The sequence below is a fragment of the Maylandia zebra genome, linkage group LG7, assembly GCF_041146795.1.
Source record: "Maylandia zebra isolate NMK-2024a linkage group LG7, Mzebra_GT3a, whole genome shotgun sequence".
Classification (NCBI taxonomy): Eukaryota; Metazoa; Chordata; class Actinopteri; order Cichliformes; family Cichlidae; genus Maylandia; species Maylandia zebra.
In genome coordinates this window covers 44915412-44930989 of record NC_135173.1, presented here as the reverse complement: position 1 = coordinate 44930989, position 15578 = coordinate 44915412, and the positions used below count along the sequence as shown (strand labels likewise).

Genomic DNA, 15578 nt, shown 5'->3' with positions numbered 1-15578 from the left:
GCCTTGCATTTATTTACCATTGTGATATTTTTATTGGTATATTTTATCTATTTGATATAAATAAGGGGAAATTCAGCTCTCTGATCGACTGCCTCACTTCTGCCTAGACACTAAATTAAATCATATCAATAAAACAATTCAAAGCAGTTGCATCACAAATGAAGTCATATGATTTTTTTCCAGTGATACAAAGATGTATGTTTACTTTAAAATCTGCTGTTTTGTAATTTGACTAATTTGTGCTCTGCTCTGTGTCCACTTGATGGCGCAGTTTCTGCAGTACCTTGTGAATGTCTTGTGCAACCATAATATATTGAATATTTCTGTAAAGCTTGTCTTGGCTTTTTTCTGAAACCCTTCTAATTTTGTCTTTAGCACAATGGAGTTATGGTTATTTAAAAAGAGCTTGAGAAATGGGCCCGCCATGGTATATACCATGAGGCAGAGGTTTGTAGAAGTTGCCATGTTACCCTAGCATCCTGAATACAGTGGCCGTAATGGCCATTACTGTTCTACCAATTCGTATTTTACATACCGTTAGGTCCATTTATATTTGGAGTGATACATGTTTTTTTTTTCTTTTTTTGAAAATATTTTTATTGAAAAAAGAAAACAACAGTACTTGCAGCTACCGAAATACAATTAACCTTTCTTCATTTTCCTAAGTAAATATACTTATATATATATATATATATATATATATATATGTATATAAAAACCAACTAAAAAAGAACAAAAGACGCATTCTAAAACAAAGACCCCCCCCCCCCCCCCCCCCCCCAGATCAACACAACCATCAAACATGTGAGAGGAATATAACAGTAACAGAAGTACATTTAAACAGGCAATTCCTCTAGACTACCAAAATAAGAGATAAAGGGTTGCCACTTGTGAAAAAATTTGGCTGTGCAACCTCTCAACATATATTTACTTTTTTCAAGTTTAAAAAAAAAAACATGACATCTTTAAGCCACCGGGAAATAGTAGGATACTTAACAGACTTCCAATGCAACAATATTAGACGTCTCGCTAATAGGGATGTGAAGGCTATAATATCCTTTTGTGTGGAATCAAGTGTAAGTGAGCGAACAGGAATCCCAAATACAGCAATCAGAGGACAAGGATGAAGAGTTACCCCAAGAACAGTTGACATAATAGCAAAATACCCTGACCAGAAACCTTGTAGCTCAGGACACAGAAAAAACATGTGGCTAAGGTGACAAGGAGAACGATGGCATTTATCACATTTATTTTCCACTTCTGGATACAATTCAGGAAGTCTAGACTTAGAGAAATGCACCCTGTGTATGACCTTAAATTGAATAAGTCCAAGACGAGCACAGGAGGTGGAAGATCGTATCCTCGCTATAGCCTGTTCCCAAGACTCCTCATGTATTCGAATTCCTAGTTCCCTTTCCCATGTACACTTAAGCTTAACATTAGAGTGGTTACTAAAAGATAGAATAGCATCATAGAGTTTCGAAATGGTTCCTCTGTGATGAGGAATAAATGATAACGTAGTTTCCCACTGCTGTTCTGGAGGTAAAGAGGGTAAATTTGGGAAACACTTGGCAACAAAATGTCGAATTTGAAAATAGCGAAACAAATGGGTAATAGCGAGATTATAACGAGAAGACAAATTGGGAAAACTATCGAAAACTCCATCCACATATACAAGTTTTGTTTTTTTACCTGTTCATTGAAACATATCCTAATTATAGTTATTTTTGTAGCTTCACACATGAGGAATATAGTCACTTCCTTTTTATTGAACCTTGTGTCACACGTTACAGGCACAGCTTTGTACAGCTACTCTTCTTCTGTAAAACTCAACTTGAAAGTGTTACTCATTTGTTTTATGGCTGTTCACATAGTGCTACATTTTGGAGAGAGCTTGAAAATTATATACTGTGCAAAACAACATACGAAATCAAAATTGAAGGGAAGAACATTATCACTTATTTTGAAACTAAAGGAAAAAAAAGTGCCATTGTCAATCTTTATATCTTATTAGGGAAATTCCATATACATAAATGTAAATTTCAAAACTCAACCCCATCATTTAATTTGTTTTTGATTGAAATTGAATATTACTTAAACTCTCTTAAATTAACTTCCAATAAAAAAAGTTTATCATTGATTGAAATTCATTCAGAAATGTTTAACGAATGAGCTGTCACAACTTTCAAGTACAAAGTTGTTATGAAGTCTGTCACATTCCCCCTTTTTTTCCCCCTTTATTTATTTATCCTTCTTATTTCATTGTACTGTATATTGTTACTCTTATTTGCCCTGTATGTCTACTGTACAAACTGAACTGGAATGACTGACTGTTCGTTTTATAATTTCAAATAAAGTTTGGAAAAAAAAATGTTTGAAAAAAAAAACAAAAACAACAAACCATCTACTCTTCTTCTACAGTCTTACATGATGTTACGTGATGTTCCCTTCTAGCACAGCCTCAATACTCCCTCTGCTGGCATCACTGGTACTGCAACACAAAATGTCCTATGTCAACAATAGGGCTGGGTATCGTCACTGATTTCTAGAATCGATTCAATTCCGATTCACAAGGTCCCGAATCGATTCGATCCACGATTCGATTTAATTCGATTCGATTCAATTTAAATCTGGGAAATTTTGACAGTCAGCAGATGCTTTTGTGTCAAAGTAGCTGAAGATAAAACACAGAAAAACATGAAGGTGATTTTCCTGGCCTGGGATTTTGTAAAAATATTCTGCAGTACATCAAAAACGAAAGAAAACCACTAATCAACATATGAACATCACCTCTGACGTTACAGCGGTTTTATTAGAGACACGGCTAAGCGTTTTGCATTTTGAATAATTTTAAAAAGTTTAAATTTGTTCAGTATTGAACAGCAGAAATGAGGTTTTCTTTTCGGAAGAATGTAAAAGGGAAAAAAACAGCGGCCGACAGCGCTGTAAGCAACAGTAGACTTGTGCGTAACAAGCAAGCAAATAATGAAGAAAGGGAAACTGTTCTTGAAGTACAGAGAGAGAGAGAGAGGGAGGGAGAGAGAGAGAGCTGTGCATCGCGGTGGAAGCAAAACAGTAAAAGTCAGAGTGAATTCATGACGATGTTTATGTGAGGCGTTTGGATCTTCTTTTGCTGCTGGTTCGGTCAATATTGTTTGGAGAGAGATCAAACTAACAGCTTTAGAATCGGCTCATAAAGGGCGTGAACACAAAGCGCGGACCCGGCGACAGATCAGAATCAGCGAGCTGTCGGCTTTCAGCCCCGACCGTGAGAAAGGTGACATCTAACTGATTCTGATCCGCGGGTCGCGCTGTGTGTTTAAGTATATGTGCAGAATCCGTGTTCCTGCTCTCATTTACTGTCTTAACTGTTTGGTGGTTCTTGAAATTTTGTGAGATGTCACCTGAGATTCTGGCATTTTGGGCAAAATAAATTTATATTAAAAAATCGATTCAGGATTTTAATGAATCGATTTTAATCCATGAATCGATTATAAAAACCCACCCCTAGTCAACAACCAACCTTCTCTTTGTGCGTCTCCTAGGGTGATCATATTTTGATTTCCAAAAAAGAGGACAATTGGCTCAGACATCAACAACTTTAAAAATACTGTTTGTTTGAAGAAAATTTTAACATATTTAAACCTTGCAGTTAATGAATGGTGAAATAAAAAAATGTCATATAGGCTTTTAGTCAAAAAGTGAAAAAAAACAAACAATCTTAAAAACCTCTGGAATTAAATAATGGTACAGAAACAAGGCCTCATCCGTATAAGAAAAATTACCAGTACCGGGAAGTTACGAGGGAAATTTCTTTTGCAGTTTGCCTGAGAAATAGTTCGTCCAGAAAAATAACGTGAACTTAAGTTGACGGTACCTGCAATAAACAACTGTCATATATATAAAACACCCAGCACGCCCCTGCGGGCGGTTTTATCCTTCAAGCTCGGGTCCTCTACCAGAGGCCTGGGAGCTTTAGGGTCCTGTGCAGTATCTTAGCTGTTCCCAGGACTGCGCTCTTCTGGACAGAGATCTCCGATGTTGTTCCCGGGATCTGCTGGAGCCACTCGCCTAGCTTGGGAGTCACCGCGCCTAGTGCTCCGATTACCACGGGGACCACTGTTACCTTCACCCTCCACATCCTCTCGAGCTCTTCTCTGAGCCCTTGGTATTTCTCCAGCTTCTCGTGTTCCTTCTTCCTGATATTGCTGTCATTCAGAACCGCTACATCGATCACTACGGCCGTCTTCTTCTGTTTGTCTACCACCACTATGTCCGGTTGGTTAGCCACCACCATTTTGTCCGTCTGTATCTGGAAGTCCCACAGGATCTTAGCTCGGTCATTCTCCACCACCCTTGGGGGCATCTCCCATTTTGACCTCGGGACTTCTAGGTTATACTCGGCACAGATGTTCCTGTACACTATGCCGGCCACTTGGTTATGGCGTTCCATGTATGCCTTGCCTGCTAGCATCTTGCACCCTGCTGTTATGTGCTGGATAGTCTCTGGGGCATCTTTACAAAGCCTGCACCTGGGGTCTTGCCTGGTGTGATAGACCCCAGCCTCTATGGATCTTGTACTCAGAGCTTGTTCTTGTGCTGCCATGATTAGTGCCTCTGTGCTGTCTTTCAGTCCAGCTTTGTCCAGCCACTGGTAGGATTTCTGGATATCAGCCACCTCCTCTATCTGCCGGTGGTACATACCGTGCAGGGGCCTGTCCTTCCATGATGGTTCCTCGTCTCCCTCCTCTTTCTTGGGTTTCTGCTGCCTGAGGTATTCACTGAGCACTCGGTCAGTTGGGGCCATCTTCCCAATGTATTCTTGGATGTTCGTTGTCTCATCCTGGACTATGGTGCTGACACTCACCAGTCCCCGGCCCCCTTCCTTCTGCTTAGCGTACAGCCTCAGGGTGCTGGACTTGGGGTGAAACCCTCCATGCATGGTAAGGAGCTTACCTATGTCAGTGGCTTCTATCTCCTCCTTTGGCCAGCCTATTACCCCCAGCAGGGTACCTGATCACAGGCAGGGCGTACGTGTTGATGGCCCCGGATCTAATATATGTGTGTATATATATATATATATATATATATATATATATATATATATATACATATATGTATATATATATACATATACACACCACATAATCTGATAGTTTCTTTGCTAAGTGTCTGAGTGCAACAACAAGTGAGTTCACTTTAAAAAAGGTTTCACCTACAACAACTAACAATCAGCAACTAACTTCCAGAAGTTTGCACTGCTGAATCCCACAAAAAGACAAATGGGCCTAAAAATAAAGCTAATTATTTATTTACATCTCTGTACCTCTTTATTTTACTAGCTGCTGTTTTGAAACAATTTATATAAAAACCTATTTTGTCAGACATTTATTCCTTGTTGGCTTCATCATTGCCTTCATCTTAGCCTTTTCCCTCTTTGCCAATGATGTTACTAACTCATTTGGCACAGCCGTGGACTCACTTTGCGTCAGGCATGTATTCTAGCAACGGTGTTTGAGACCCTGGGGTCTGTGCTTCTTGGGGCCAAAGTGAGCGATTGAGTGGACATGTACAACGGCTCTGAGCACTGATGGCTTGATATTTCAGCTCAATGTTTGGTGAGTATCTGCAGCGTATCTTTGAATTTGAACTTTACATTTGAACTTCAACCCTTTAGACAGAGCATTGAATGCAGAAAATGTTAAAATGCCTTGCAGTAGTGTTAGATTTTGGTGGCTGTTGAACATGTGTAGAACACATTGAACACAACAGGATGCATTAGCACAGGGGTTCCTAAACTTTTTTTGCTAGGCCCCCCTTTGCCTTACAAGATAAATTCTGTCAGGGAGACCTACCTTGGCACTTGTGCAGGTGAAGCCAAAGGGAAGCTATGCTCCATCACATTTTCTAGTATTTGGCTTGGAAGGAAGTTGTTTGGAAACATATTTGGCAATGCTTCATCTTCTGCTTTGTGCAGTGTTGGGAAGGTTACTTTCAAAATGTATTCCACTACAGATTACACAATACATGCCCCAAAATGTATTTTGTAATGTTTTCCATTACATTACGCAATGAGAGTAACGTATTCTGAATACTTTGAATTACTTAATATATTATCAAGCTTTTTAGAACTACATAACAAGGAAATTACATCATTCACTTAGATTACTGATTGGCAGCGCTAACTCGAAATTTCGAGTTATTAACTCAAAATTTTGAGAAAAGTAAGTCAACATTTTAGAACTACTAATAAGTCAAAATTTCGAGAAAGACAGCTCGAAATTTCGAGTTATGGATACTTTTTTTTTTTTTAGTGGCGGAAACGGGCTTCCATACTTAACAGTTTGTTTGTATTTTAGGCCACTTAGAAATCATTCAAAATATCTAACTGAAAGGATGAACCATTTCTGTGTCTGTAGATAACAGACAACATAGCAAACAAAAGCAAAGAAAGAATAAAAGTGGTTGTATCAAATATTGACTTTCAAGCTCGTTAGAATTAAACTTTTTTCCCTTTCTATATTGTATTTTCATGTATGACTGCACATTATTTTTAATTTCTTTCACCTATTCAATTTTTTTCCTAGCATAATATAAAGAAATGATGGGTGTCTTAAGACTTTTGCAAATTAATGTGTACATTTATTAAAAGTTAATGACGAGGAGTACGTTCCTCGATTTATCTGACTCCCCTGTTTGAAGTTAAAATGACTTTACTCCTCACTTGAAGCATCTCCAGGACCTCCATGTGGCCACGGACCATATTTTAGCAATCAAGTATCACCGCTCCGATAGCGTTTTGCGCGTAATTTATGGTCATGGTTAGAGTCACCACTCTTACTACGACTTTTGTGCCGCTGGAGGGCGACTTGACTTCCTCTTCTTCAGATGCTCCATGGCACGAAGTACCAGCATTCCCCTTTCTATTATGCATGATTTTTACTTTCCGTAAACACTTATCCTGGACTCCAGCTGCAGTTTACCTTCTCTTCACCTTTAACCCAGATCATCGCTTAAGCGCTGCAACTGAGGTGGATGGGCTTTAGTAGACACACGAAGCTGGACAACCAGACATGCTGGTGATTAAACGACTCAAAATCAAACGGAGTGTGGCCCTGTCCAATAAGAAGTGACATTAAGCAAGAAACATCCAATCACAGGGCGTATAGCGAATTGTGGGCGGGCTTAAAAAGCGCGTGCATAAGGTAGAGAGTAGGAAGAGGAGGTCAAATGTATTGAGTGAAAACGTGAGGCTGTTTCAGGACAGATAGCTACAATATAACAGTTCAGTTTACAGTGGAGTTATTAGATATTATATTCAGAGGCAGGAGCGGGGGGGTTTCTGTGCATTTTAGTTTGTGCTGGTAACTTCCGCTAATTTAGAAGCTAGTGAAGAGAGATAAGGTTAGCTAAGGCTAACGTTACATGTCGCGTGTTTGCAGACAACTCCGCAGCTAGTGGCACTACTAGAGTAAGTTATGAATTTTTCTTTCTATAGTTGTGCATCATTATCTGCGTAGGTAGAGAGGGAATGCGCGGTGGTAGCTCGCAGCGCATTAGCTTTGGAAACAAAGTTTGCTAGCTAACCCTTGCTGCTGCACTCTGCTACTTCTGGAATTCACGTTGTCTTTGTGAACTTGTGTCACGGACACAGCTGTCATGTTTCACTCGGTGCCCCGCCGTCCGATCTGTGAGATCGGTATAAATACAGTGAGGCTTCAGAGCAGCTGGTCATTTCGACGCACTGTCGAGGAGGGAAGGGGAAAGCTTGAGAGGCTCCCGTTGCTAGGCAGGAACGTGGGCCTGCTGCTGTCCTGGCTGCAGAGGGCAGGTGTGGGTGCTAGCGACTCCGCGGCCTCTGGTCCCAAGAGGAAGGGTTTGCTGTCCATATTTGCGGACCATTGCGGCTTTGTGACCGGCCAGAGACTCCGGCGTGCATGCCAGGTTGGAGAGCTTTACTCCAACCTGTACTCGGAGCGCACCAAGTGGACCCTGGTTGGCAACATATGGCGCAGATTACAGAGCAAGCACGCCCCTACTGGGAAATTTGTGGCTGCCCTGGCTGGTGTCTTCATGTGGGAGAATGAGAAAATCCAAGATGAGGAAATTCAGAGGTGGGACAACATTTTATAAAGGCATATATTTTTGCAAAAAAAAAAGGAATAGATGTAAACATGCCTCTTACTCTGTTGACACTCTCAACAAAGCAGCATTGATATTCCTGTCTTGATTCAAAATTTGAGTAAACAGTGCAGTTAAATTTGTTCTTACATTTGTATGTACAGTTAAGTATTTCATTATGACCTGAATATAACCTGTAAGTAATCTAAGCTTGTTATTTGCATCTTTGTGAAGGTGTGGACTGGAGCTGCAGGCGCTGGAGGCAGCAAAACGACTAAGTGTGTCTTCGGAGACTGCAACTGGGCAACAGGAATCTGGCTGGGAAATTGTGGTGGAAAAGAAGGACTTCAGAGTGTGGAAGCGACCTATTCCCAACAGTCACCTCTACGAATATCGAGGTCAGCTAGTCACACACATGTTTAACAGTGTCTCACATATTTGTCCAGTTTTGTCATAGAGGGAGAAATATTTGTAGCTCTAAAGGATTCTGCAGATTTTTCTTGCATTTTAAGCAGTTAATTGAAGGTACTTTGAGCTGGTCTGATTTGTTATCTTTTATTTGCAGTATTGGGCTCTTATGATGATGTCACACCAAGACAATTCTTCAATGTACAGGTATATTTAAGTTCAGTCTAATTATGTGCAATTTTGACTACCTCAAAAGTTTAAGTCGTTGAGGAAACTGCGTGAAGCTGATCACCTATTCTATTTCAGTGCTGACATACATGAGGAAATGATTAGGACGTACGATTAGGCTACACTCCTAATCCATTATTGGGGATTTAGGTGTGCAGCAATCTCTTTACTCTTGAAGTCTGACCTTCTGAACCACTGTTTACTCAGACAACCTTTTAAAATCGACACATCAAGTTGGGTTATAGATTAATATTAATTGGAGTGGGTTTTTCGGGGTTATGGGATTTTATTTTTTTGGAATCGCATTACACATCACAGGAATGCTTTAACAGCAATAACACTCTGCCTTTCCCTTCCCCCCAGTTGGACATAGAGTACAGGAAGAAGTGGGATTCTCTCGTTATCAAGCTTGAAGTGGTGGACCGACATGCCAATACTGGCTCTGAAGTTGTGCATTGGGCTACACACTTTCCTGTGAGTTTGTAGATTGCTATTTGTTCAGCCTACCCTGCATTCACCCGTGACACTTTTTTTGTTATCAGTCAAAGTATGAATAACCTTAATTTACCTTTTGATCAAGAGCAACTGCCAACCAAGTAAGGAAGTTAGGTTGCATTTCGCACACTCAGTTGTTATTTGATCTTGTTTGATGTCCTTCACAGTATCCCATGTATTCGAGGGACTATGTATATGTGCGCCGCTATGATGTTGATTTCAACAACAACCTGATGATCTTGGTCTCCAGGTCAGACTTAGAGATGTTTGTTAATTTGTTTATTTTGGGGTGTATTTATATAATCAGACTAAATGCTGTATCTTATCTTGTGCATTGATAATCTGGCTGTGCAGAGCCGTACAGCATCCCAGAGTACCAGAGACACAGGAATATGTGAGAGTTCATTCATACCAGTCAAAGATGGTCATTCGCCCACACAAGTCCTTTGATGAGGTTAGTGATGAATGTCATGCTGCACAGATTATTTAATTTTAAACAACTGTGTCCTTTTTTTGAAGTTGCTCAGCATAGTTTTTCTTATCTCCTCACAGAATGGATTTGATTATCTGCTGACCTACAGTGATGACCCTCAGACCGTCTTCCCCCGCTATTGTGTGAGCTGGATGGTGTCGAGCGGTGAGTACTGAAAAAGTCATACGCTAATCACGTAAGGATTAACTGAAATTTATTCAAAAAAGAATATTTCAAAATGACTAATGTTGATCAAAGAGCTGTACAAAGCACAAAACAGAAAGAGGATAAAGGAATGGAATAAAGGAAACTGACTCAAATTCCAGTGAATAAATATAAGTTTTCAGTCTAGTTTTAAAAGTCTCAGTGGAAGGAGCAGACGGGGTGGGGGATGCTCTAACAAGTTTGGAGGCAAACACGGTTTAAAACAATATTTAAAAAGTTGACTACACTGTGGCAGTGCAATTTGTCATGATGTTGTTAATCAACACCATAACTAACGGACATAAGGCAAGATTTTGACCATATTTTACATCATATTTAACCACATGTATTCATATTTAATTGAATAATATATATGAATAATACTACATTTTGTAGAAGTCTGGACAGAAATGTAGCAATCTAAAATGTAAAATTTAGTTTTCAGAGAGAGTGTTCCATCATGTTATGCCTTTTCCAGCCTGATTTTGAGAATGTTCTCCCTCTTAAAACCTGTCTAGGTATGCCCGAATTTCTGGATAAACTGCACACTGCTGCCCTGCGGGCCAAAAACTTAGAAGTGGGAATTCAAGACTACACGAGTGTCATTAAATCCAGTGACACAAACAGGCCGTCAAGCCAGGAGCGCCTCACTGGAGAAAATGCCCATACAGGTGGTTCTGGACAGATCTACGCTTGAGATGGAGATTTCGTAGAGAGCAGAGGTTTTCTTGGTGTGTTTTCACTTGCACTCAAGTCAGGAACAATAACCCTCCAACCCCAAACTTAGGGGTAGATTAGAAGAACTGAAAATGAAAGGTGCGATCTAAAATAGCGGCACGTGTCCATCCATAGACATGTTTATGCTGTTTATAGAGGAGATGTCACAAGAACGATGGACTACATTAGTGACGGCATTGTTGTCACTGGAGAAAGTGTTGCAATGCAAGTTGTCGTTCAGACTGCTGGTTTTGGCATTTTTCTTCTTCAGCCAGTCAATGCCACCTGATGTTTTCCTGCAATTATACAATTGAGCCGAATTTCCTAACCATAGACATGTTTTTGCCAAACACACAGTTTTACTCATTTTAGTATTTAATGGCTTGTCTTATGTTTTTAGACAAAGCTTGACTTTAAACTCTATTCAAACCGCCAGCTTGCTCACTACTGTATTAGCGTCTTTAGTGTGATTTCAACAAGTTGTGGCGGAAATGAGTATGACATAGAACTGCAACTACACCTGCCTTGTTTTTACTAAGAAGTTAACGCTTGGTCAAATTATGGATTAAGAGAAGAACTGAGGCCCCCTGCTGGGAATTTAAAGCAAGTGATTTTGATTTGTTTGAAGCATGACAGATGACAAGTTAAATTATGAGTTTGGACAAAAAATGATACAATTACTGAATTTAAAAATAAAAAATAAAGCTTTTTGTTTGCTATCGACATTAGTTTACTATCCACCCTGTTGAGGTATCAGACGGTCCGTCTCACTGTGTTCCTGCAAGTGTTTAAAGCATCCAGCCTTCTGAAGATGAACCAGTCCTTCAGCATTAGGGGCATAGTGTCTTATAACAACCATATAAATCCTCAGATACAGTGGTGTAAAGTTTTAGGTATTTGTGCCACATCCCAAGCCATTTGCATTTAATGTGATAGTTTTTTTTTTTTTTGGTTTTTTTTGTGTTTTTAAGAGGTGGTCCAATTTCAGTTCAGAATTTATTTTGTTACTGTTGGGTTCATCAACACAGTTTGCACTCCTGGAGGTCTGGATATTTCTGTGTTGCTGTAGATCTTGTATACTCAAAAAGTCACATCTGGAGGACTGGATTTTTATTTTGTTTTTGTTTTTTTGTCAATGGGTGCAATGAGATTCACGTCTTTCTCCTAAATTTTGATGCTACCGTTTTGTTCTCGTGTGTCCTACTGAAACTCCTTTGAATTCATCTTTCCATGTCACCCTTGCATGCAGGGGGTGCTATGAATGTACAAATAGCAGCACATGCCACAGAATATATAACATCGCCTAACACAGTTCACTGTTTACAGACTGGCACAAGAATCGTGAAATAATGTTGTAAAAAAACCCTAACATCTTGTAGCGCAAGCTTGTGCTGCGAGATGTGATTCACTCAAATGGTACATTTGAGTGAAGTGGCTAATTCTATATGGTGGTTTCCACTTGTGTGAGGGAGGTCCCATGTGTGGATACGCGTATGCTCCCAGTGTATCAAAAGTGTGTGTAATTATATTCTGTTGTGAAGTGTTTTCCTGCTGTTTGTGTTTTTAACAATGGCAGTGTAAGATGAGATACTCTTCATGGGTTGACTGTGCAAATTGACTCTCATTATAACCCAATTAAACAGTATGTCATACTTGCTAATGTTTTGTGTGTGTGTGTGTGTGTGTGTGTGTGTGTGTGTGTGTGTGTGTGTGTGTGTGTGTGTGTGTGTGTGACATTTGAATGATCTGATAACTGAAGACACCTCTGTGCCACCTGCAGTATTTAAAACCAGTTTTCACATCTTATTTTTGTTTTGCAGGTAACTTTTTTTCTCTCTCTCCATTGTTAAACTTTTAGGAAAAGAAAGAGGGGGAAAGTGTGGCTTATGAACAGGTGCACTTGTAATCCACGTGATTTAAAATTAATTTCTGAAATGGAAGAAACATTAATCTGATGAAATAAACAGTCCTTTATGTGTATCATTGTGGGTTCAACTTTTGATGCAGAAAGCATTTGGCTTTGACTTGTGCTGCTCGGGGCCATGATTGATTAGCATAGTGTTTGTACTGAAGGGCCACCATCGTCCAGTCTAATGGGATAATCTGTAAATCCAATAGGCTGTCTGGTCAGACGGTCTGTGACACTCTGCACATATAAGCTTTACTGCACACACACTGTTTAATTTGTCTGCTCTGGATAACACTCACTGCTATATCTATGCTGACTATTGATTCTTTGCAGATAATCAGCACAGTGTACTACTTTACCATCAAATATTTATACGTGTTAAAATAGCTGCATGTCGTTTATAAAAGATATCTGCCAGTTTTGTCTTAAGTGCTTGACTTGAAGTTACCTCCACATCTTTTTAGGTTCATGAAGGTTCATTTAGGTTCATCGCCTCTGTCAGTGCGCCCCAGGGTGGCTGTGGCTACAATGTAGCTTGCCATCACCAGTGTGTGAATGTGTGTGTGAATGGGTGGATGACTGGATATGTAAAGCGCTTTGGGGTCCTTAGGAGGACCCTGAGGAGTCAACTTAAACAGAGTAGTCTTTTTTTCAAGTGGCAGGAAATTTGAAATGCAACTTTTCAAAGTTGCTTACTAAATAACAGCAAACATAGTTTCTGCACAGTTTGTCGCAAAAAAGTTCTCTGCTAGCTAATGTCCAGTTGCTGTATTTCTCAGGGAGAGAGACCTTAGTGGGCACAACAGATGTTTTTGCAAAACATCTTGCAACCTTTAATTCGACTGACTTAATCCACAGAAAGCAGCAGCACAGGTCAGCTGCTGCTTTTATAGGTGACTGATCAGTCTACTCAGAGAAAGATCTACTGGCACTCCAAATAAGCTATTATGTCACTTATTAAGTAATTCTGCTCCCCACATTGCACTATAGCAGTCTGATTTGACAGGTAGAGGTCAAACAATCTTTAACCCTTTGTAGGGGCAGATCCCAACAACAGTTGCCTCAATGTCCTTTATAGTTTAGATTAAAGACCCTACAATAATAGGGAGAACACTCCAACAATCAGAGGACCCCTTATGAATAAAGACTTTGCAACAGTGGAAAGGAAAAATAACCTCCTTTTTTCAACAGGAAGTAATCTCCAGTAGCGCCAGAATCGTGGAGGGGCAGCCGTCTGCCGTGACCACTTATGAATGCAATGAAGGGAGGGAAAAGAGGCGAAAGAGGGACACACAAAGAAGGATTACAGAGGTTGAAACACTTGGGATCTCTGGATTGCATTATAGGTGGCTGATTGCTGGCGTTGCAGGACACCAGTTCTCTTCAGTGATGATCTTTCACTTTGGCTGTTGATGTCCTTTACTCCTTTCTCAAACCATCTGTCTTTGGGAACATTCGGATTCTCACAAGAGCGTCCCCTCTCCTTTAAGTGCAGACGTACCACTGGCTCTTATTCTGATGAGGTGTTTCTTCTTTGCATCTCTGGGGTGGATGTTTGGTCTTTTATATGTACAAGAACTCCTCATTGTATTGCACACCGGACATTGTGTAGTCTTTACTTTAAGTTGGCAAACAATCCTCAGGACTACCTCCAAGATGACAGCTTCCCAGGGTTAAATACCAGGTACATGCGATTAGCTGAACCCGCCACTTGAAAGAAACGTGAAACATCCTCGCAGACCAGAAAGAAGCCTAGCCGCCTTCAACACAAGCACTGAAGACTGAGGACCTGCAAACACAAATCTGCCCGTTTAAATTCATAGATAGAGATCTGAAGATTGAATAGCTCAAGCTAAGAGTAGTTTCACATGGGAATGGGAATAGTTGTTCTCATTTAACAATATTCTTGTCAAGTCTAGTTTGAAAAATAAAAACTGTCTGCTGTGATGTGTGTATCTAGTGAATTAACCTTACTGAACCTGCTTATCCAGTCCTAACTAGTTTTAGTTTGAGAGGTTTATCGAATATTATACCTTAAAGTGTTTTTTATGCTTCACAGCAGAATTTAGGGCTATGTAATCATTGTTTTGAACGGCAGATGGTGAGGTCTTATTATTTTTCACTTTGCACTGCCATGCTGACTGCAGACTGTAGTGTTTAGGAGGTCGCCTGACAGACGTCCAAAGCTGCTTGTTGACTGTGGCTGTCTTTGTGTCGATATTTCATGTTCTTCTGCTGCCTCCATCAGTTTTCTCAGAGCATGTTCATTCTTTATTCTGAAGTTGTCGTGACTGTGAGTGCGTATGTTTCTGTGTCCCTGTGCATTTGTTAACTCTATTATAGACTGACCACGTACCCAGAATTTACCCGACCTCTCTCTTAATGGCTTGAGCCCCCTCGCATTGGGTAAGTGGTTAACAAAGTGGATGGATGGATGATTCTGTCACTGCAAACGTTCTCTGTGAGACATTTGAGTAGAATGTATTAGTAACACTTACACAATTACTGTATTTAAAATAGCAGCTACAGCTGAGGAATAACAAATGGCATGGCACCACATCCATAATGAGTTGATTGATTAAAATAAGAGTCGTAAAGAAAGGAGGAGTCTGGTTTTCATATTTCAGATTTATTGGTTTGATGCATTAGTTGGGATTGGACAACACAGACTGAATTTTAAAAGAAATAGCCGACCTCTGCGGAGAAAATGGAGTAATATATTTGATGATCATTTCAAGAACATAAACTCGGGCTGAGACATATTGGCTTGTAAGTTTCAGGCGTTTCTAAGAGTCTCGTCATTTGATTTACAGATCTGTGATGAGTCTGCAGTCCTTACAAACGACACATTGTTTTAATATATGACCTCTACCAGGCTGAAATCACTGGACATGCTCAAAATCACTGAGCACTTATTGTAATTGATCATTTCCACAAACCTCCCATATTTTTTGCTATCCAACTTCTAGATAAAAAAAACAAAACACTTTTTTTTATATGAATGCTATGAACCCGATTGCTTGC

At 39.9% G+C, this 15578-nt stretch overlaps 1 protein-coding gene across 1 annotated transcript; it reads left to right on the top strand.

Annotated features, from left to right (window-relative positions):
- The first annotated feature begins 7183 nt into the window (after window positions 1-7183).
- Window positions 7184-12297, top strand: stard7 (StAR related lipid transfer domain containing 7). Its single transcript, XM_004538190.4, has 8 exons — window positions 7184-8114; window positions 8356-8519; window positions 8687-8736; window positions 9121-9231; window positions 9420-9502; window positions 9607-9706; window positions 9805-9889; window positions 10447-12297. Exons 1-8 carry the CDS (start codon window positions 7660-7662, stop codon window positions 10623-10625), a joined length of 1227 nt encoding a protein of 408 aa, XP_004538247.1. The 5' UTR covers window positions 7184-7659; the 3' UTR covers window positions 10626-12297.
- Window positions 12298-15578: the final 3281 nt, after the last annotated feature.

Coding starts and splice junctions, on each gene's coding strand:
- stard7 (XM_004538190.4), top strand. CDS start 7,660: ATGTTTCACTCGGTGCCCCGCCGTCCGATCTGTGAGATCGGTATAAAT. Junction 8,520..8,686: donor TCACCTCTACGAATATCGAG/GTCAGCTAGTCA, acceptor TTTTATTTGCAG/TATTGGGCTCTTATGATGAT. Junction 9,232..9,419: donor ATTGGGCTACACACTTTCCT/GTGAGTTTGTAG, acceptor TGTCCTTCACAG/TATCCCATGTATTCGAGGGA.